We start from the raw sequence: 24,382 nt of genomic DNA, 5'->3' as shown, positions 1-24,382 counted from the left end.
CCACTGCATTTATATTTCAAGCAATAATCTCACTTTGTTCAAAAAACATAATGTACACTGAAAAGAAAAGAATATATACCATACCATGGCTCCATATACTATATGACATGAATATATTGTTGGCATTTTTCCATTCCTTTTTTCAAAGAAATAATTCTTTTTTCCATTAATTAATTTATTCATTCACCATATATCCCAATCACTGGCCCCTCCTCCTGGTCCCCCCCACACATACCGTCCCTCCCCCAATACCTCCTCTTCTTTTCGTCTGAAAGACTACCCCATGGTATCCTCCCACATTGGTATATCAAGGCTCTGCAGGCGTAGGCACATCTGCTCACCCTGAGGCCAGTCAAGGCAGCCCAATTAGGGGAACAGGATCCACGGACCAGCAACAGCTTTAAAGACAGCCCCTACCTCAAGTTGTTGGGGGTCCACATGAAGATAAAACTGCACATGTGCTATATATGTGCTGGGGTGGGAGGGGCCAGGCCCAGCCCGTACATGTTCTTTGATTAGTAGTTCAGTCTCTGAGAGCCTCCAGCTGTCCAGGTTAGTTGACTCTGTTGGCCTTCCTATGGAGTTCCTATCCCCACAGTCCTTTCCCCAACTCTTCCATAAGACTCCGAGTCCGATCCAATGTTTGTCTGTGGGTCTCTGCATCCGTTTCAGTCAGCTGCTATTGGGAGTCTCTCAGAGAACCGTTACGGCAGGCTTCTGTAAGTTCTCTATGTTGTGAAGACAATTCATTTTTAAAGGATATCTTTAATTTTTATCATTACAAGAAAAAAATGTAATCAAACAAATGCTGTAGTTTTTTTTTTTTTACCTAGGAAGGGAAGTTTTAATAAAAGTATGGAAAAAGATAGTCGTTTTTGGTAGAGGCTTTGTTGCTTGAGCAAAGCAATTATAAAACAGAATTGAGAAGGGAAGCTGCCATAGGCTATTGAAGTAATTTAAAGTGACTTCATAAATATGATCCAATAGAGGATAATTAAGAAAATATCAATGCAGAGAAAGCTCACTATTGAAAGTTTAATAACCTGGTAGAATATTGTCTTGATGAATCCTACTTATAATTTATTTGAATGAAGTATATGAATATTTTTATATAGAAGACTCAATAAATGTTATCTAATGATGTAATCAAAATATTTGACCTGCAAAGTATCTCTACAAACTTTATGGTGTTTTCTTACTTTTCTCATATGAATAAATCAACCTGGCACCATACTATAATCGGACTTGCCCCTCAGGGATGGTAACTCTACACATTACCACACAAAAGAGCAAACATAACTCCCATTAGAAACACTAGACAGATGTAACTACAAGCAGGTCAGGAAATACCGATTTTCTTCAGTGGCATAGCGTGAAGCTGAGCAGGTTGAAGACATGGTGATAGAAAGAAAGAGCTATGAAACAGAAGTTGGATAAACTTTGTTGTGCTTTTTAAAAGAGAAAATCATACATTAGAATGACTCTAGTGTGATGAGTTTACAGTCCTTACCCACCAAAACTACTAAATCATTTTTAGCCTATTTCTTTTTTAAAAAAAATTTTATTAGATATATTTCTTTACTTACATTTCAAATATTATTCCCCTTCCCGGTTTCCTGTCCATAAGCTCCCATTCCCTCTCCTCCTCCTCCCCCATATGGGTATTTCCCCCATATATCCCCCTTATTGCCCTCCTCCATATTCCCCTGCACTGGGGGTCCAACCTTGGCAGGACCAAGGGCTTCCCCTTCCACTGATGCCCCAACAAGGCTATTCTCTGCTACATATGCAGTCGGACCTCTGGGTCAGTCCATGTATAGTCTTTCGGTAGTGGTTTAGTCCCTGGAAGCTCTGGTTGGTTGGCATTTTTGTTCTTATGGGGTTGCAAGCTCCTGCAACTCTTTCAAAGCTTCCTCTAATACCCCCCAAGGGGGTCCTGTTCTCAGTTCAGTGCTTTGTTGCTAACATTGACCTCTGTATTGGGCATGCTCTGATGTGCCTCTCAGGAGAGATCTCTATCTGGTCCCATTCAGCATGCAATTTTTAGCTTCATCAATCTTACCTAGTTTTGGTGGCGCTGTTTGTGTGTGTGTGTGTGTGTGTGTGTGTGTGTGTGTGTGTGTGTGTGTGTGTGTGTGTGTGTATGGGCCAGATGTGGGGCAGGCTCTGAATGGCCGTTCCTTGAGTTGCTGCTCCAAAATTTGCTTCCATATCCCCTTCTATGGATATTTCCCCCTTTTAAGGAGGAGTGAGAACATGTGCATATCTGCATTTTGGTCATCTTTCTTTCTGAGTTTCCTGTGGTCTGTGGATTGTATCTTGGTTAATTTGAGTTTTTTGGCTAATATCTACTTATCAATGAGTTTAGGCCCATTTCTTTTGTTTAAAATTTCTAATTACTTTATGTAGTTGCAAAAATACTTGTAGGTAAGGACAACTTAAAAATAATTAATTTGGCTTCCTGTCCTATTTTGTTATGATGGAATTATTTTTAATAGTAGCTGAAAACAAAGTAAAATACTTATTATGTTCCTCAAAGGCTTGGTGGGTCCTGTAAACTGTAAAATTTTCTTGTAATAAACAAATAACTATAATTATTTATTTATAACAATTATGTATTCATTTTATAGACTATTAATATGCATTTACTTTCACCTTATTCTTTTCTTTTTTATGGAAAATAGATTGTTTTTTCACATAACATATCCTGATTAGTTTCCCTTCCTTTTACTCCTCCCAGTTACTGCCCACTTTCCCTTCCATGTGGATCCAATCACTTTGTGTCTCTCATTAGAAAACAAAGAAGTGTCTAAGGGATGATAATAATAAAATAAAACAAGAGCATAATGATAAGTCAAGACAATGCATTGAACAAAACAGACAAACAAAACAAAAAGAGCTCAAGAGAAAACACAGGAACCGGAGACCCACTTATTCACATACCCGAGAACCCTATTAAAAAATCACTAAATTAGAAGCCATAATACATATGAAAGGACCTGTTATAGAATCCTGCTGGCCCTGGCATGCTGCTTCAGTCTCTGTGACTTCAGATATGTGTGGATTCTGTTGAGTTAGAAGTTCTAGGTGTCCATCCTTTTGAGTTAAAGATCTTAGGTGTCTTACTGTCCTCTATCCCCTTTGCCTCTTATATTCTTTCTGTCTTTTCTTCCGGATTCCTTGACTTCTAAGGGGAGGGAATAATAGAGTTGTGTTATTTAGGACTGAGTATTCCAAGGCCTCTCTTTAGCTGAATAATGCCAGGCAGTGGATTTCTGTATTTGTTCCATCTGCATGTAGAACAGGGTTTCTCTGATGATGGCTAAGCAAGCTATTGTTTTATGAGAATAGCACAACGGCATTAAGTCTTTTTATTGTTAAATTTGTCGTTATTGTTGTTGTTTGGTTTATTCTTCTCCCATACAATACATCCAACCTCCAGCTTCCCTTCCTTCCCCTCTTCCCAGTCCACCTCCCATTTTCTTTCTCCCTGAGAATCACTTCTGCTCCTTTTCCCTTCAGAAAAGAGCAGGCTTTCAGGGTTATCAGCCAAATATAGCATAACAAAATTGAATAATACTAAACATAAACCCTCACTTCAAGTCTGAGTCAGGTAACCCAGTAGGAGGAAAAGGGTCCTTGGAGCTGGCAAAAGAATCAGAGACACTACAATCCCACTGGTATGAGTCCCATAGAAGCACCAAGCTACACTACCACAGCATGTATTCAGAGAGCCTAGCACAAACTCTTACAGGTTCCTTAGTTACCACTTTAGTCTCTGTGAGCCCTATGAGCCCTGCTTAGTTGATTCTGTGGACTGTGTTCTACTGGTGTCTTCTACACCTCTAGCTCTTATTATTCCTTCTTTTCTATCATCTGTGGGCTTCCCTGAGCTCTACCTAATATTTCACTGTGGGTTTCTGTACGTGTTCCACTCAGGTGCCGGAGAAGCCTCTCTGATGACAATTGAGCTAGATATCAATCTATGAATATAGCAGAATATTGGGAATCATTTCATTGACTTTTTTTTGTAAGTTGTATTTGGTTCTACCCTAGGTCACTGAGCCATCCAGCTTCCAAATTCTGGCCAATCATTCAGGGATGGGCATGGGCTTCCTCTCTTGGATTGGGCCTCAAAGTAGGCCAGTCATTGGGTATCCACCCCCTGAAGCTCTGAGCCACCATTGCTCCAGTACACCTTCCAGTCATGACAGGTCAAAGACTTTTATGGCTGGGTTAGTGTCCCAGTCCCTCCATTGAAAGCTTTGTCTGATTACAGAAGATGGCTGATTCAGGCTCCATATCAACCATGACTAGGAGTCCTCACTAGGGTCATCCTCATAGTTTCCAGCAAGTTTCCACTGCACTAGGCTTGCACATCACTACCTATTTCAGTCATCTTTACTCATACTGTCTCCCTTCATCCCTTATCCACTACCTGATTCCTCCTGTTCCCATCCATATCTGCCCCAGTCCACCCACAAAATCTATTCAATTTTTCATTCTGGGCGAGATTTATGTCTTGCCCTCCCCCCATTTCTTACCATGAACATAGTTAAGCAAGTGTCTCTGGGGGAGAATGGTTCATTTATTAGATATATGCCCAAGTGTAGTAATATATCTAGATTTTGAGGTAGACCAATTCTCAATTTTTTTGAGGAAACACAATAGGGATGTTTGCACTCCCACCAGCAATAATGGAGTGTTGCCCTTGCTCGACATTCTCACAAGCATGAGCTGTCACTTGTGTTACTGATTGCATCTATTCTGACAGCTGTAAGATGAAATTTCAAAGTAATTTCCCTTATGGATAAAGATATTAAATATTTCTTTAAGTGCTCCTCAGCCATTTGAGATTGTTCTAATGAGAATTCTCTGTTTAGGTCTATACCCCATTTCTTAATTGGATTATTTGATTTGTTAATGTCTAGTTTCTTGGGTTCTTTATATATTATGGATATTACCCCTCTACCAGATATGGAGTTGATAAAAATATTTTCCATATTGTAGGCTACTTTCTTGTCCTATTAATGGTTGATGTCCTATGCCTTACAGAAGCCTTTCCATGTCATAAAGTCCCATTTATTAACTGTTGATTATAATGCTTGTACTATTGGTGTTCTGTTTAGAAAAATGTCTCCTGTGCTACTGTGTTCAAGGCTATTCTCTGCTTTGTCTTCTATCAAGTTCAGTTTATCTGGTTCTATGTTGAGGCCTATGATACAATTGGACTTCAGTTTTTTGTAGATTTTACATTCTTCTACATCCAAACATCTAGTTAGACTAGCACCATTTGTTAAACATGTTTTCTTTAGTCCATTGGGGCTTTCTCAATTCTTTATCAAAAATCTGGTGTCCATAGATATGGAGATTTCTGTATGGATCTTTGATTCAATTCTACTGGTCAACATTGATCAACATGTCTGGTGTGGTACAGCTTGAAATCAGTAACAGTGATACCTCCAGATGTTGTTTTATTGTTCAGGATTGTTTTAGCTATTCTGGATTGCTTTTGGTCTTCCTGATCAGGTTGAGTATTGTCATTTCAAGGTCTGTAAAAAAAATTGTGTTGGATTTTTGGTAGGACAATTATTGAATCTGTAGATTGCTTTTGTTAAGATGGCCATTTTTATCGTATTGTTTCTACTGATCCAGGGCATGGGAGACCTTTCCATCTTTTGATGTCATAAGCAAGCCTTTTACTTGCTGAGTTAGGATTGCCCCTAGATATTTTACATTGTTTGTGGCTATAGTGAAGGGTATTGTTTCCCTGATTTCTTTCCCAGGCTGTTTGTCAAATCTATGTAAGAGGGCTATTGATTTTCTTGAGTTAATCTTGTATCCACACACATGACTGGAGGTGTTTATTGTTAACAGTAATTCCCTGATAGAATTTTTGGGGTCACATATGTATACTATTATATCATCTGCAAATAAAAATACTTTGACTTTTTCCTTTCCAATTTCTATCTCCTTGAATTCCTTCAGTGATCTTATTGCTCTAGATAGAACTTCAAGAACTATATTGAATAGATATGGAAAGAGTGGACAGCCATGCCTTGTTCCTGATTTTTGTGTAATTATTTTGAGTTTCTTTCCATTTAATTTAACATTGGATATTGGCTCAGTGTAAGTTTCCTTTATAATGTTTAGGTATGTCCCTTGTATCCCTGATCTCTCCAAAACTTTGATCATGAAAGAGTATTGGATTTTGTCCAAGTGTTTTTCATCTAATAAGATGATCATGTGGATATTTTTCTTTCAATTTGTTTCTATGATATATTACATTGACTGATTTTCATATGTTGAATCATCCTTATATCTCTAGGATGAAGCCTATGTGATCATGCTGGGTGATCTTTTTTATGTGTTCTTGGATTTGTTTTACAAGTGTTTTATTGAGAATTTTTGCATCTATGTTCATAAGGATAATTGGTCTGTAATTATCTTTCTTTCTTTCTTATGAAGGCTTTTATGTTGTTTTGTGATCAGGGCAACTATGCTATCTTAAAATGAATTAGCCAAGATTCTTCTGTTTCTATTTTGTGAGATAATTTGAGGGTTACTGGCATTAACTTTTCTGAACTAAAGAATTCTGAACTAAAAATCATTTAAGGCTGGGCTTTTTATGATTGGGAGACTTTTGATAACAGCTATTTCAGTAGGGGTTATAGGTCTCTTTTACATATCTGATATTTGTTCAACATTAATAAGTAGTACGGCTTGACAAAAGTTTTTATTTCTTTTATATTTTCCAATTTGGTGGCTTACAGGTTTTTAAATTGTGTCCTCATGATTCTCTAAATCTTCTTAGTATCTTTTATTATCTCCCTTCTTAGAGTCTATTATTATTTTACATTTTTGTTAATTTTATTAATTTGTTAATTTGGATATTCTCTTTTTACCTTTAATTTAGATAAGAGTTTGTCAGTCTTATTGAATTTCTCAAAGAACCAACTATTTGTTTCCCAGATTTCCTAGATATTTTTTGGTTTGGAGATTTTCTTTTTAGATTTAACATATTTTTCTGACATGTACATTATTTTATTTTTTCTTCAATGCCCGAGATTCTCACTTTTCATCTCTTGTATTCCATTGGTGAGGCTACATCTGAGCTTCTCTTTGAGTTAGTAAACTTTTCATTTCTAAATTCCCTTCAGGTGGAGTTTTTGTTGTTCCTTCTATTTCCACCTTCAGGTCTTGGACTGTTTTATTCATTTTCTTCCTCTGTTTGTTTTCTCATAGATTTATTTAAGAGATTTATTCATTTCCTTTTTAATGACCTCTATCATATTCATAAAGGCTATTTGAAGGTATTTTCTTGTTATTTAGCTATATTGAAATACTCTGGGTCTGCTGTGGTATGATTGCTGTACTCTAATGGGGAAATATTGTCTGGCTATTATTGATTATGTTTTTACACTGGCATTTAGGCATTTGACATTGGAGAAATTGTAATTCTAGTTTCTGATACCTGGTCCTGTCTTCATGGGGTAGTTGTTTTGTTCCTTGGTTTCTGTTGCCGTTTCTGGTTCTTAGGAGACTGTGTATTACCTGGTGGGAAATTCTTTGAGAGTCGTGATAGGTGTGGCTACAGTAGATTCCAGGTAAAATGTGCTTTTAGGCCTTCGGTGCTAACACTTAGGAATGGGTCCATATCAGGAAGAAAAGGGGAGTGCTCCATCAGGATCTGTTTAGCCCCCATGGGAATGGGACTAGAAATTGAAGAGAAGTCACAGCATGTCTGCTACAGAGCTGGCAACAAGACCGGGGAATTGGACTTGGAAGAATGGAGGATCTGTAAAGATTTGTGATTGTCCTACCTGCTTTATTGGCTGAAGTGGCCTGTGACTTTCCAGGCAATGTCTGTGGGAGGCACTGGCTGGGATAAGGCAGTAAGTGGTGGAAAGGAAATTTGAATGGGTAGAGTTGTGTGATCCACAGGAGATGAGGGCAGGGAAGGGAGGCTGCAGCAATAGTTCTGTTACAAAGTTGGGAATAAGACTGGGGAAAATTTTTGGAGTTGCTGAGGGAGAGAGGTGGAGATCTGCTGTTAGTCTACCTGCCTTCCTGTCCAGGATCTAAACCTATTTCTTGTGAGCAGTGGAATGAGGAGATAGAGACCCAAAACAGAAGGGTTAGCTGCAAAATTAAACATCCAGTAATAAACAATAATAATCATAGATCCATGATAAACATATTAGTTGTTTAAGTATTGCAAAATAGCTTTAGTTCTTTCTTTTTTTTTTCCGGAGCTGGGGACTGAACCCAGGGCCTTGTGCTTCCTAGGCAAGCGCTCTACCACTGAGCTAAATCCCCAACCCCCAGCTTTCGTTATTTCATATGGTCTTTACCAAGGTGCTCAGGGGGACAGTGGCTGCTGTTCAATCGTATCAGTCTTTTTACAAATGAGAATATTCTCATGAGAGAGACGGAATTTTCACTTGGATTTTGATGACCATAACTATATCTTTCTCCTGAGATATCACTATCCCAGATTATTTTTTATTGTTCCCACTGAGAGAAAATTTTATATTTAGACTATTCCAAGCCATGTACCACAGTGTCTATATTGACAAACTAGGGTAAGGTAAGACAAGTCTTAAGACTATGACCAAGATTTTAGCCTCAGGATAAGCTCCCAGGATAATGGTGTGTTTTGTTTTGTTTTCATGAGGCAAAGGATTAAACCAATACCAAGTAAGCACTTTACTTCCAAGCTGTATTCTTACCTAAAACTATTAACAACATTTCACCAAATTGACATCATGTTAGCGATTTGTTTATTTTAGCTTAGCTAGTATTTTCATTTGATCACTGCACAGAAAGGTTCAGCAAAAATTAAATACAAACCATGCAGTGAAACAGTAGCAAATCCAGAGGCAGGCTGTTGGCTTTAATGCTTGATGGTAATCACTGTCACCTCAGGCAAAATTGTTCAGCAAACGACCACTATTTTTTTATACAATATGTACTATTGTTTCTCAAATACAGGATTCAGTATTATAAAAATAATTGTGTAGAGGAAAAATTAGGTATTTAGTAAAAGGGGCAGTTGTGAAGCTTACCAAAATATTCTCATGAGGAAACACAGAAGGTATGACTTTCACTTCATGTTAGTAATTTTTTTCTTCTCTTTTTGCCATATTGGGGATTGAACCCAGGGCCTCTGCATATGGTAGGCAAATGCTTTCTGACCACACTGTATCACCAGTCTCCTGTGAGAAAATCTTAACTGAAGAAATACAGAGGACAATAAGGTTTTATGTATAATATAAGGAAACGTCATTGAAAAATACTGACTTCACTATCAATTTTGCATTCTAATACTAAGAGGTTCAAGAAGGAAATACAAGCTGACTGGAAGGTAACGCTAATGAAAATTTAAGTAAAGTGATCAAATGAATGTTACAAGTAAACCAGGACAGAAAGGGATGAGGATTCGTGGCAGAATCCAGCTTCAAGCCACAGCTCTCAACTTGGTTGTTCACTGAAATCATCTGGAGAGCTTTTAAATACTCAGTCCCGGGCTGGTCCCCAGAGCATCTGATTTTATTACTCTGTAGTGAGGGTTGATGGCTTTAAAAGCCCCCCAGGTGATTCTATTATGTGACCAAGGTTCAGCACCCCTCATTTCAAGGTTTTGGTTAATGTTGTGGTTCTGATTTCATTGATCTAGGATGGAGATGTTATGCTTATTTTTTAACTAATCCCCTGTGATTCTAATAGGCAGCCAGAGTAGCTGGTAATCTCTGCCATATCAGAGTGCTTCAAAGGAAGACGTGGTTAAATTATTTAAAAATTGACTCCTCATCTGCTTGCACATGTGATGCACCAATAGAGGTATGCTGTCTGGGACACAGAAAATAAAAGCACCTCTCTCTTTTCCAACTCAAGCAGTGTTTGTAGTTTTGGCACATTGTAAGAGGCCAATCAACTATCTGGATTTACCAAGCATGTATATCATCTCTGACAGAGAAACACAGAAGGCTAATTTAGGCTGGGGTATGTCTCAAGGGTAGAGTTCTTGGCGAGCATGCACAAAAGCACTGCTCTTACACCTATAGAAATGATAAAATAACCACATGTATTTTAGGGGTTATGAATGGATTGGAAGCAAGATTTGTTTTTTGTTTTTTGTTTTTTTATAAAGGTTGAAAGTTAAAGGGAAGACAATTTTTCAATGTGAAAGATTACTTTTTTGTGAGTGATAACTCAGAAACTGCGCATATCAGTCAAGGGAATGATATAAGGTGTAACACCAGAGCTTGGGAAAGGCAGGAGAATCATGATTTTAAGACCTACTTAGACTGGAAAGCCAGAACCTGTCAAAGAGAAGGAAGAAAGGGAGGGAGGGAGGAAGGGAGAGAGGGAAGGGGAAGGATAAAATGACAAATTATAGCTCATTGCTAGAGAAGTAGCATAGCATCTGTAAAGCCTTGTTGGGCTCAATCCCCAGAACCGTAAAAAAGCAAGATAAAGCAAAACAAAAACCCACAAACAAACAAATCGCCCTATTAATCCATGCATGCCCTAGTTTGAACTGTAGATATAGCTCTGGGGTTGCGTACTTGCCTCGGATATACATGGTTCTGAGTCCTGTCCCATATGCATCAAAATTACACTGAAAAGAAGACTGAAACATTAAAATGGTAAACATAGTTATGAGGTTTCCTCAAAAAAATAACTGATGATGCATGTGTTGATTAAGCTGGTAGAGCTATTCCATGAGGCTAAAATATTCAAAGTTTATAGTGTTTTATAATTTAAGAAGTAAGGGGTGCAATCTCTAAAGTAGTAGCTTGGGGGTCTCATAAGAGGGTTCAGATGAAACAGACACCTACAGGCACATTTGGTCACCAATGTACACTGTATGTGCACACTAAATAGATTAATAAAGAAATACCTTAAAGTACTATCTTAGGAGCCTCTTGCTTCTATATGTTTTTCATCTTTGAATTCCTCAGATGGCTGCATGAGTACAGGTCAAATCCACACACTGCATTTCTCTTTCCTTCAGCCACGCTGTCCCAGGACTTTGAGAAGAGTAAGACCTTAACGAAATTTTATTGAGCATATGAATGTTTAGCGTACATGTATATAAATATATAGCAGAAACCATAAATAGCAGGAACTGAAGCCTGTTTCTGCAATGCAGTGTGAAGGTAGGCATTCGTACTGACTCGGATTTATTTTTAACTTTATTCAAATATACAATTGTTGATCAAAAAACTTATGATTTTCCTTTGAATTATATATTAATTATCATAATTTCATTTTTACTTTCTCATCTGTCTAAGAGACTATAAAGACACCCAAGGGTATGTATGTGTGTGCATCCTAGGCTACATTTCATCAGACCTCATAGAGAACAGGACTGTCATGTCCATTCCCTTCCCTGTTCCTGGCCATTTTCATGTGTTCAGCCCCAGTGGCCACAGCAGGGCTGGCTGCTCTTTTCACTGCTGCCATCACTACTATCCCCTGATCACCATGGCTAATCAGGTGGCACGCCAGCCTCACCAATCATTAAGGTGACCCAAATTAACAGCTCAGCCATGTCACAGAGTATTCATTCCACATACACAGACATGGCTTAAGTATGAGGCAGAAATGTGCATGTGCTGCTCTGTGTTTTCACTGCAGCAGGCTTTATTGATTATCATGATCTGCTTTGGCACTCAAAATTTACAAATGAATTATTCCAAAGACAAAGCGGATGTGCCTTTTCCTACAAGCATGTCCCTTAATTTGTCATTTTCCTCCAGTTGGATTGCAAAACATCACAGCTTAAAACATGCCAATCACCTTATTGGGAAGGAACTTTTAATCATATTAATTTCCTATCTTAAAAAAGAAACTCATTTTTTTTTGCTCCTGGCCAGGTAAAGAAGGTAATACAGACTCATAATTGTGAGTTCATCGTGAAAATTTTGTGACCCAGTTGTCTTGTAGATGGTCGTCAGTAAAACTCAGTTCTTGACAGTATATACAAGCAGCCTTATCTGAATCACAACTAAGACTGTTGGCACCTTGCAATGCCCGGTGTAGATCTATCCCTCAAATATTTGCATTCTCTATAGCCATTTTTCTACACTATAGTCTAATAATTAGAGGGTCCCATTACCTGCTAAATGCTTGCATAAATTAGCAATCCATTATGCACAATAAGTTTTATAAAACATTTACAGATCGAGATCATGTTTAATTAAAATTAACTTCCATATGTAAGCCAAGTATGCACTAATGATCCACAGTGACCTTTTATTACCTATAGTCCCTTGTTTTGGATGGATGATTGACAGCTTGCTGTTTGGCTACCATGTTGAATTTTAGCTGACAAGACTTTTCATTTTAACTCAATTTGCCCGCCTATCACAAGCTGGTGGCAGGCCAGACCCCAGTCACCCAGCTCTGCCTCGGCAGCTTGCTCAGTTCTCATTAGTACGCATTTATTCAGTGGGAATTGGAAGACAAATGCTTGAAGGCATGTGAACTAAGTATAGCAAATTAGGTTTAAAGACTGAATATTTATAAGTATATGGAAAGTTGTTGTTTTTTTTTCTCCTCAATTCTAGAGCGAATTGAGAACCAAGTGCTAGCTTTAGTATAAAGGAAATGAAGATAGAAGGGAGACAATTCTAAGAATAAAAATACTACAAGCTTTTCCCTTCCATTTTGGAAATATGTAAAATCTCTCTGACAACACCTTATCCAATAAAAACCTGGCATCTCTTTCATGGAATGCTTGCACAATGAAGTTTAGCACCTCGAGTGTGAGAAGGGAGGGAAAAAATGAGGGTCATGTTCATTTGTTGCTTGGTTATCCCTTGGTATGCTTTAAACTGCCTTGTTTGTTCGGCACTAGCATAGAAACAGATGTTGCTCTACCGTGCAGGATAATTTACTGTACCTCCTGGTGTGGCATGGAAGTCCTCCCAGGGCCCAGCTGGTCTGTCAGTGGCACTGGCTGGTGTCTGCTCAACTATGACAACTACAAGGAGAAACTGCAGCTTTTTCATTGTGTCCTTGTCATCCTTCTCAACATATAGCTCTGCCCACATTCATTCTGGGACTGCTGGAAGTGCTGCTGGCTTTTGTGTCTTTATTCTGTACTGCAGACCCCATAAGCTTGCCTCTCCATTGGTGATAATAACACAACTCATTACTTTTGTCGCCTAATGATTATCGGCATGATCGCTCAGAGCAAGAGCCAACCTCGTCTTGCACACATAACTGGTACTGGAAGGTAAAACGGATTTGTCACTTACGATCTGACTGCTGAGCCACACTTTCAGCTCCATTATTGTGATTAACTTCTGCATAAGATATGCTTGCCCAATTGTCATTTGTGATACTGCAGTAGGCACAAGCTGCCATGCTGCCCGAGAGCACACCAGCCAATCGGATATGACCATGTTATTCGGACTGTTAAATGGCTACCCTGTCACAGCAGACACCCCAAGCATTATTTTGCTTTTGTGTTTTTTCTTCCCACTCCCCTACTGGACTTGTTGTGTGAACAGAACTACTACATATGTCAGCTACTATTTCATAGCACATGCTAAAATGATGTTATGCCATTGTTGGTCCAACAGGACCAGCAGCAGGACATAGGAAAGCTATCCTTGATTTTCACCATAGCAATGTTGGTTGTTGGTGCCTGGCCAGCTGAAATCTGTCATGTCAGGTGCCTTGTGGCTATCTGCAGTAAAGTCTATGTTCCAAAACCAAAGTTCTTTTCTGGCCTCATCACCAGCAAACCGATTTGACTCTGCCTGATTATAATAACGAAGGCAGTCTAAGAGAATATGCACAGCCTCACTATACGTCACATTGAATCACCGCACTGCCCACACAGAGCTGACCGAAGCCTCATTTCTTTAGACAAATGCATGCTTAAGGAAAAAGCTCCTGGGAGAAGGGACCCAAAGCTACTTCGTGTCCCTATGCAAGGTGTTCCTAGATTTAAATCTTACTAAACTAATATTTATTTTTGTGTTTTGCTATATACAAGCCCCCCCACCAATGGGTCTGCCTTTAATAATCTAATACCTAGGAACGGGCTATGCCAAAACTGTGCTCAGCACCAAGAAACGAGGCTCTGAACATGTGTATGTGTGTGAGGTTTCTAAATTGTAAGTCATAAACACAATCATTTATTACCATGTGAAAGGGGGGAAGCTCCATTTGGCGCTCTTTCACATTGCTGATTAGAAAGAATCAGGCTTTATATTCCAAGACCCATTCACGCTGGTGGAAACATAGTCAGTTTTGATTATGAAGGGAGAGAGGCAGCTCTAGACAGGAGCTACACACTGATATGCATGCTATCAGAATGATTTATGCAAATTATGCATATTATTCCCAAAGGAATTCCTCCTCAAACTGCCAGGATAAATCGCCGGAAATTAGCCATAAAATCTGCCGTGCTAGGAGCAAAAGGTGAAGGCCACTGGGAAAGAAAGGACATTCAGCTTCTGGAATCTTCCAGGATATGATGGTGAATGTTATTATATCCCTGGATACTGAGAAAAATGTGTTTTTTTTAAAAAATCATATAAAAAATTCTTCCTTTGAAAAATTTCCAACAAATGCTGATTCATTTTATTTACAACTAGCACAAGAGAAATTAAGAGTTAAGCTGTCTCCAAATGCACCTTCTACAATTACCTTACAGTTAACCGTCTAGGGGCTTTTCAGTAGCTAAACTTGACTTTAAAGGCAACACTGGTGTACAGACTGGTGAAGTAACCCTTCAGTAGTAGGCTGTGAGAGGGATATAGTTTCATTTCATCATCGTTTGTGCCCCTGACAGACCAGTCCTTTTCTGGAAACTGTTCCTTCTTTTCTCTGTCCATTAACAGTGTGCCTACCCCTGCCTGTAAATCCCAAACGATGCTGGGGCAAAGCCACCAGGTTCTTTCCCCTCAGCATCCACAGCCACATTGAATCTCTCTTGGTTGTCAATGGATGTGAAGAATTCGGGTCACTTCCAGGCAAGGTCGTTGGTCATGAGTTCTAACCAGTAACTGAGAAAGCTGCTCAGAGCACTCTCACCTTACAGGAACTCTCACCTTTCAGAAAGCGCTATTCTTGAGGTTCTGAGGTTGTGCTCCTACTCCAGCATCATCCGTGAAGTGCAAGAGGATATGGATTTCAGCTCAGAGAGTAGGAGCTACCGTCTGCGGAAAGGAGACTTTGTAGCTGTCTTTCCTCCAATGATACACAATGACCCAGAAGTCTTCGATGCTCCAAAGGTAAATAAGCCTCTTGAAAGTCATTGCTGACAAGTAAGCAAGCTCACTCCTATTCACGCTCCACTCATTTCCACTGGAGATTTGAGGCAGCTTGGTGAGGACAACTTATGTTTTCTCGCCCTCTAATAGGAAGGCTTTTGCCTCTACAGAAGGTTTTTTTTTCCCTAAGAATCTGACTTCAACAAGTTATGTGATCTCTGCACAGAAATTCAGATAAGTCTAAATGTTGCTTAATTCAAATGAAATGGACATTTTTGCCTAATCACCCTTACCTTTAGCCACTGAATCAGATTCTTTTTGACCTGGAATTTCTGAAACCCTTAGGGGGCTAACTATGATATGTGGCATAAAAGTTAAATAATGATAACTAGTTTGCTAAATACTTCCAAAGTGAAGCTGACTTCAGAAGTCAAATACCATCATCACTATAGTTAGGCCCAAATAGTAGTTAAGCCCTTTTAGCTAAAGGTATGTGCCCTGCTTGATCAATTAGCATGGCACTATGAACTTCGAATTGTAAAGCTGCTGCTCTCCGGTGAGGCTCTGAGGGTAATTGTGTCATCTCCTTGTATTTTTTTTCCTGAACCTGGAGTTAATGAATATCAAAGACTGGAAATTAATCCACCCTGGTTCATCCCTTAATGCCACTTCGGAGTCACCCCCCGCATGCAAATTGAGTGCAGTTATATTCTGCTTGTGCTTCGCATGAAGGGAAGCTCTGACTTCTAATATTTACTGATCACCTTTTGAAAAGGAAACTTCCATGCACTTTTTAAGTGTTTCATAGATAAACCACTTTAAAATATAGGTTTTTAAGACACATGCCCTGCAGCCAACCCGGGTTACAATATTATGAAATTAATAAGAGGACAGACTTCAAAAACATGATTTATGTGTATTTAACCAGTAAAGCCAATGTCTTACTATGAGAGGAAAGTCTTGTTTGGTTTCTTAGAAGGATTATGCAGATAATGACAGTCCAGAGGTTGGAGAGCTTTGGCCAGTGAGTAAACATTCTCCAGAAGCTTCATTTCTAAATTTGTGGTTAACAAAAATTACAGTTATAAAACAACTGAAATTAAGTCTGAAAAATACTTGCTAAAACGATACCACTTCTCCCTCCAGTTTTTCGCTTCTGCCTACAATTTTCTTTGTGATTATTCAATTAGTAGCAGAGTTTATTATTTGTGTCATAAGAGTTAAATCAGAATTACTGTTGTCATCAAATAAAAAATGTCTACCAGATTGCCACCATCTCTATAGGCACCATTCTTTATGCTTTTCCCACCTCCCACCCTTTCAATCCCATGGTTCTTTGGTGTTTAAATCTGATTTTGATAACCTTAGGAATTTAACATCCAAAATTATTTATTATAAGTGTTAGAGCCAGTCATGGTGGACCAAAGACCAGCAGATATCTGTACCTTTAAAGCCAACCTAGAAAAGCATATCCCTTATCCAAACTGGGTATCAGGGGCTTCAGTGTTATACCATTTCTGCTGTTTGTAAACTCTAAATATTCAGCCACTTGCCATTCTTTGTATGTTCACACTCACATTCACCTATTCTCATCACCTATCCTTTGTTCAAGAACATGAGTATCGCCTTAAAAGTAGACATTAGAAAAAATAGACACTAGTCTTACTTGCTCATTAGTACAAGCATATGTGGAACCCTGCTATGGGAATATCATTGTATTGCAGGCTGTGAAAAACTCAGAGGTAGGCTGAGAAAAGAGAATCCCCTCTCACTCTGACATCTTTTGCGAACTGGTTCTATATGTCATCATCTCTGCATGATGAGATACAGGGAAAGACTGTTCTGCTTTCTTTCCAAGCAAAGAGGTTCTTTGTGACACTGGCCAGATGCTTCAAATTCCTGGCCCCAATGCCATTCAGTGAGTGTGAGCGTCTCCAAGAAACTGTAGCAGAAGAATACCTGGTGAGCAGTGAGCACATGTGGTGTCTTTCACATCCAGTCCTGTTTCTGACACCCTAAGGTCTCTGAGATGATTTAAATGATTGTGATCAATACCAAGTTTAAGTGGAGCTTGCTGGTCTTTGCTAGCCCAAAGAGCTCAGGTGAGATGATAACATGCTTCCCTTTAGAAGCTAAAACTAAACTAGCTCTGTAATGGAGACAGTAGGCCTTCCTAACATGGACCTGTCCAGGTTTCTCATACACATGCAATGGAACAAACTGAAAATAATTTTGATTCAAATTTACTTTCAAACATTATTTGAAAGTGTTTCCCATTATGATGGTCACAAATGCTATGATAGTTTCCCTTTTAGTTTTACTAAATAAAGCATAAAATATAAATTTTGGAGATAGTACTTCTGACCAAATTAAAGAAAGAGGACAGAAATTTCAGGGAGCTGCTCTGGCCTCTCACAAGACAATCTTTGAGGCCACTTAGGAGAGCCTGGTCAGCCATGGTAGTTTCAGGCTTATTTTACATGATTTGGATATAATGAAGCCAAAACTCTCTTTTGCTTTTTTGGATCAAACAGGAGAACTATGGTGAAATTTTTTTCTAGGGTTGTGTTTCATATTAAATTTTACTTAAATTTTTTGGCCTTAGCAGAAAGCTCTAGGGAAGAACACCAATCTGCTTAGATTGGCCATCAAGACAAGGAGTGCTAAGAAGAAGGGTTAATGCTGAGTTCAGAAAGGCAGGAATGGGCTGCAGAGATGAAAGGCGTTCACCAGGGGAGGACTCCATGTGCTACCAGAAAGTATGTCCATGGAGACTATCATGGTATTTGCTGCAGGGATGAACAGATATATTCAGTTCTACATTGGTTAGATTTGTTTGGATACGTTCCATAACAGTACTAAAATATGCATCTACTCTAATGTGTTTAAAGTATCATTTGTTAGGAAATAAAAAAATCTATCAAATGCTAAATAATTTTGCCAACATTATTTTATGGACTTGCAAGATGAGATGCAGTTGGAACTGTGCAAAGGTTGTCGAAGCTCAAATATTTAAATTAAATATTCTGGATGACCAAATGCTGGTAGGGGAAATGATTGTCCCAACCTTACCAAGTTTGCAATTAAAATGATTTGAACATTTGTAATGTGATCATAATTTATTCACATTATAGGGTTTTGCCATAACCAGAAATGTGGTGGATCTGACCTACTTAGTTCTCTATGTTTGACTTCATGTAGTTTATAGCAAAGTGGTGGTTAAGCAAATCTAATGAGCTCCATTGAAAATAATTGGTCATTTTAACTCAAACCATGAGCATTAATTTAATTGAAAGTTTAATTCACAATGGACTAAAATAAGGTCACTAAGTACCCTTTAACACTCAAATAAGAGTTGAACAGGACCATCTTGGTAACATGGCAAAATTAAGAGTGCAGACTGACTACCCTAAATAAACAAGTTCTCTAGTTTACTATAATCAAATAGTATAACTTCTTTATAAATATATGCCAGAGATGTGTGATACATAGAATTAACCCAAGTAGAGTATACTCTAATAGAAATGTTATAGGAGAAATTTGCATCAACATAGAAAAAAAAGCAAAATCTGTTTTGCAGCTTAAGCTTTCTCTGGGACTTTGCTGAATCTTATTATTTCCTGTTTTTTTTTAATCCAAAATAAACATTAAATCACAAATTCATGGTACTCATCCATCAGTAGCTAGTTGAGAGAATAAATGAGTAGCAAACTGTGGGAGACTTCATAGTAGAAATGTCAACAACAGTATAGAAGAACCTTTCTACCCATAATCAGCGTGTGTGTGTGTGTGTGTGTGTGTGTGTGTGTGTGTGTGTGTGTGTGTGTGTGTCTGTGTGTGTGTGTTGGGGGAGCTATTATAAAGGACAGAAATATAAATAGATGTAGCCTCTCTGGGCTTAGGAACTCAGTGCAGTCCCTATAATTTGAGCATTGTGTGTCCTGTCCAAAACTCATCCTGAAAATTGATGTCATTTCGGTGGTGTTGGGAGGTGAGATATTAACAGGTGGTTGGGTCGTTATGGGTAGGGCCTTTGCCTTGTTATCTATCTCTTTAAAGTATACTGGCTTCTAGAAATCTGGGTTACTATAACAACAAGAGATTTTATCTCTGATTCTTTCCTTTGTAAATGTACCAACATGCTCTGTGGTTTTCTGTTTTGAGGAACAGTACAAGGCCCCGTCAACAACAGGTTCTTAGAGTTTTGGGACTCCAGAATCATGAGACAAAAGAAGTGCTTTTCTTTATCAAAGTTATCAAGACTTCAGTATTTTGTGACAGCATAGAATACCAAATAAGAAAAACAAAAGAAATATGAGCTGAGAAGAGAGCGTGGTATAACCATTTGTATATAGGTGATCCTTGTAACATTTGAATTTCTCAAGACTTTGAGTATGGCTTTTATATTTTCAGGTTTTACTTCCTCACGTATGTCTTTTAAACGAAAAGCAATCTCGTGAACTTAACTCAAACTAGTAAAAATTTAATTTTAACACTGTCTGTTGTTCCTTGTAGGACTTTAGGTTTGATCGCTTCGTAGAAGATGGTAAGAAGAAAACAACGTTTTTCAAAGGAGGAAAAAAGCTGAAGAGTTACATTATACCATTTGGACTTGGAACAAGCAAATGTCCAGGCAGATACTTTGCAATTAATGAAATGAAGCTACTAGTGATTATACTTTTAACTTATTTTGATTTAGAAGTCATTGACACTAAGCCTATAGGACTAAACCACAGTCGCATGTTTCTGGGCATTCAGCATCCAGACTCTGACATCTCATTTAGGTACAAGGCAAAATCTTGGAGATCCTGAAAGGGTGGCAGAGAAGCTTAGCGGAATAAGGCTGCACATGCTGAGCTCTGTGATTTGCTGTACTCCCCAAATGCAGCCACTATTCTTGTTTGTTAGAAAATGGCAAATTTTTATTTGATTGCGATCCATCCAGTTTGTTTTGGGTCACAAAACCTGTCATAAAATAAAGCGCTGTCATGGTGTAAAAAAATGTCATGGCAATCATTTCAGGATAAGGTAAAATAACGTTTTCAAGTTTGTACTTACTATGATTTTTATCATTTGTAGTGAATGTGCTTTTCCAGTAATAAATTTGCCCCAGGGTGATTTTTTTTAAATTACTGAAATCCTCTAATATGGTTTTATGTGCTGCCAGAAAAGTGTGCCATCAATGGACAGTATAACAATTTCCAGTTTTCCAGAGAAGGGAGAAATTAAACCCCATGAGTTACGCTGTATAAAATTGTTCTCTTCAACTATAATATCAATAATGTCTATATCACCAGGTTACCTTTGCATTAAATGAGTTTTGCAAAAGATTAAATGTCCCAACTTCCTTTCAATATTTAATCATCCATAAATGCTCTTTATAACTTTGTATTCTACAGCTCAATAGAACACAATTAATTGTTATGTAAGATTGCTCGTGTTCAAGTTAGATATTGTTAAATTTTAATGTATATGAAAACACAAAGCCTATTCCATAGTCAGCAGTTACTCTAAACATTAGTATTAGGTTTATTGTGGAGGTAAATGTTGAAGTTACAATAGCACTGATGGTAGAATTGGTCTGTAGTATAAACTGTGTTAGCTGATGCTGCAATGAACCCTTTACCAAACATTTCCATTTCTATAAACAGAGAAATTAGGTAGCATTATTTATCCACAACCTTTTGGACTTGAAGTTAAGTTTATTATTTTAAACTATTAAATTAAACTATACAAAATAATTCTATGTGATACCATATAGCCTGTATTGATTAGTAAAAGATTTCTACTATCAAATATCCCAGTGCTTGACATTTGACATAAATGGTGACACAAAATGTAAACTCACAGGATAAGTAATTAAGACAAATTAATTCATGCTGTATTAATTAACTAGAAATTGTAGTATTTGGAAGTATTTTATTGTCATTATGAAGGAGATTGATGTAAAACAACATTCTGAAATACTTATCACATTAGGCAATATAACACGTTAGCATTTCTTTTCTGCTTTCTAGAGCATAGCTTCTTTTCATGCTGTCTGCTTGAAGGTCTACTGGCATGAACTCTGGTTTTGTTTTAATGAAGTGGTCTTTATTCTCCATCTCATTTCTTTTTGTAAAAAAATATTGCAAAATGACCATTTGTAATTATATAAATTCACAGAATACAAAGGGAGGTTATAACTCATGAAAAAGATGTAGATTGATTAAATTAACCCAAATTATTGAATCAAATCACTTTTGTTATAAGAGCTTTTGGGATATATTCTCTTAGCAACTTTTCACCACACAATGCTCTATTATTAACTATATTCACAAAGCAATGTACTAAAACCTCTTTCCACACACACCTCCAGTGGACCATCTTCATCCTGACTGAGATTTTGTACCTTTTGATCACTTACCCTATATTTTCCTCAGCCTTGGTAATCACCCTTCACTCTGTGCTTTGTAAGTTGGATTATTTTGGATTTCATATATATTCTAGTTTGATTTTCTGTTGCTTTAATAGGAATACTGTGACCAACAGTAACCTGGGGAGAAAAGAATTTACAGGAGTCATATTTCCTAATCATAATCCATCATTGAGGGAATTCAGAGCTAACACTCAAGGCAGGAATCAGATACAGAAAGCAGGAAAACGCTGCATACTGGCTTGTTCACTCTCTTGTGCTCAACTAGCTTTCTTAGAGAGTCCAGGTCCACAAGCCCAGGAAATGTGCTGGCCATAGGAGCTGTATTGTGCCACATTAATCATCAATTAGGGCAATCTTTCACAGACATGACCACAGGCATCTGATTAAGGCAACTGTTCAATTGAGGCTCCCTTTTCCTAGATACTGTGGGTTGTACCAAGTTAAGAATAAAAGCAAATACATAGGATAGAGTGTATAGTATTAGACTAGGCAAGGTTTCACTTCACTTAATGATCTGTAAACCTATCTATGATGTTTCAAATGACAGAATTTTTTTTGGACTAAGCAATATTCCATCCTGTGTATATACCACATAGTCTTTATTAAAATGCTGCTGTCTCTAACCACCCCACCTCCTCCATACAATTCCATGACACCCTTCATTCTCCCCCAACAAAGCAAATGTGATCCCTTCCATCCTAAGAGGCCGTTGACCCTTTTTCCTTCTGAGTCTCTGGAGCTGATTTGGAGCCTCCAGTATCTCAGCTTTCACATTTTCTTCCTCATGACATTTCTAAACTAAGTTGAGTTATTGCATTTTTCAGCTTGATAATTCATTGTTCTTTATTTCTACCTAATCATATCTTATAAAATCTTGTTCCTTTAATGTACCTTCACTATCCCTTTACATCCCTTTAAACATATTAAGCATGGTTTGAATTCCAAACCTGGCATCTTTAACCTATTTCCATTTTATGGATCTAATTCCATAGTTCCCCTTCCGTTCGCCTCTTCTGATGGCTTAATCATTAAGCCCCTATTCTTTGGAAATTTACCTCTGGAAAATGTTTCCAATCTGGGTTTAATAATCATTCCTTCAAGTATAATTTGTGTTTGATTTTTTTCTTCCTATTTATATTTCTGTCTAATTCAGATTACTGGGACTGGTCAGTTGGATGTTTGGGAGGGGATATGGTACACTGCTTAGTAACTGAATTTCAGCTTTCAGTGAAACCCTGTGATTAACAGTGTTTTGTTTTGGGGGAGTGTTGTTTTGTTGTTTTGTTGCAATTGGCTTGCTTACTTGTTTGTTTGTGAAACATTACTTCATTTTGTAGTTTCCACTGAACTGGACCTCCATATATGGACAAGACCAGCCTTTGACTCACAAGAAATTGCCTGCCTCTGCCTCCCAAGTGCTGGGATTAAGGAGGAACTTAAACTCTATGGTCAGGGATGGACAAAAGGGACATTTATTTGTTTTGTTTGTTTGTTTCAAGCAGAAACGAATTAAGGCATGCAAATATATTTAACCTTGCTCTGTGGAGCAAAGTCCATCCACCAAGTGTATTGACTCTGAAAGTTACTGACTTGGATTTTACACACACACACACACACACACACACACACACACACACACACACACACAGAAGCACATATGTACATGTATACACATGCATATTTATGGCATGTTGAGCCCTAGACTTTGTCTCTTACCTTCCACAAGACAAAATATTGTTTTCTATCCGACATGTATTAGGATATGTGGTCTTCCTTAATGGCTGCACAGAGATCCTTTTCATAATGTAAAATTCAACAATCAGTATGCTTTACATGATATTACAGCAGAGCGAACCACATGAAATTAGTCTCTATTCTAACTTCTGCTTAATATACAGTTAAAGATGTATACACAAATTTTAAATGAATAAAATGATTGATAAAATATTGTATGAAACAATTAGACTGAAGCAAGACTCCAGCTTTTGGGACTAAGTAATTCTAGGAATACACAGTAAGCCTCATCTAACTGGTTAGTTATCACCAACACATGTGAACTTATTTTAAACACACAATTGTAACATTTAACAGAGTTATGTAAGTGAGTTTTTGTCTTTTAAAAATTACTTTGGGGGCAAGAAAAATGGGTCAGCACTTAAGAGCACTTGCTGCTTTCACAGAGAACTGAGTACAGTTCTTTCATTTATTTATTTATTTATTTATTACTTATTCACTTTACATTCAACTTATTTCCCCCCTTCTAGTCACCCTCTTCCACAATCCTTCCCCCAAAACCGTCCCCTTCTCCTCTGGGTGAGTAGGGGTTCCCCTGGGTATTCCCCCTCCCCTGCCCTCTCACTTGAAGTATTTTAGAGACTAGGTGCTTTCTCTCCCATTGAGTCCAGACAAGGCAGCCTAGTTAGTACAACATATACCACAGGCAACAGCTTTTGTGATAGCTCCCATTCCAGTTATTCAGGACCCACATGAAGACCAAGCTGCACATCTAGTTACTTTATGAGTGGGGAGCATACATATATTCCAGCCCATGTATGCTCTTTGCTTGATTATTCACTCTGAGAGCCCCAAGGGTCCAGGTTAGTTAACTCTGTTGGTCTTGCTGTGGCTTTCCTATCCTTTTTGGGGTCCACAATCCTTCCTCCTATTCTTCCACAAGAATCCCCAAGATTCACCCACTGTTTGGCGATGGTTGTCTATATCTGTC

General features: G+C 38.0%; 1 protein-coding gene across 3 annotated transcripts in view; it reads left to right on the top strand.

Annotated features, from left to right (window-relative positions):
* The window catches only part of Cyp7b1 (cytochrome P450 family 7 subfamily B member 1), a 167,037-nt gene extending 146,002 nt beyond the window's left edge, over positions 1-21,035 (top strand). Inside the window, 2 exon segments of one of the 3 annotated variants that reach the window (NM_019138.1) lie at positions 15,085-15,260; positions 19,755-21,035. In NM_019138.1, coding sequence (NP_062011.1) covers positions 15,085-15,260; positions 19,755-20,051 — 473 coding nt within the window. In that variant the 3' untranslated portion in view covers positions 20,052-21,035. 3 annotated transcript variants of the gene reach the window in all.
* The last annotated feature ends 3,347 nt before the right edge of the window (positions 21,036-24,382 follow it).

The sequence above is a fragment of the Rattus norvegicus genome, chromosome 2, assembly GCF_036323735.1.
Source record: "Rattus norvegicus strain BN/NHsdMcwi chromosome 2, GRCr8, whole genome shotgun sequence".
Taxonomy (NCBI): Eukaryota; Metazoa; Chordata; class Mammalia; order Rodentia; family Muridae; genus Rattus; species Rattus norvegicus.
This window is presented reverse-complemented; position numbering and strand designations above follow the sequence as displayed.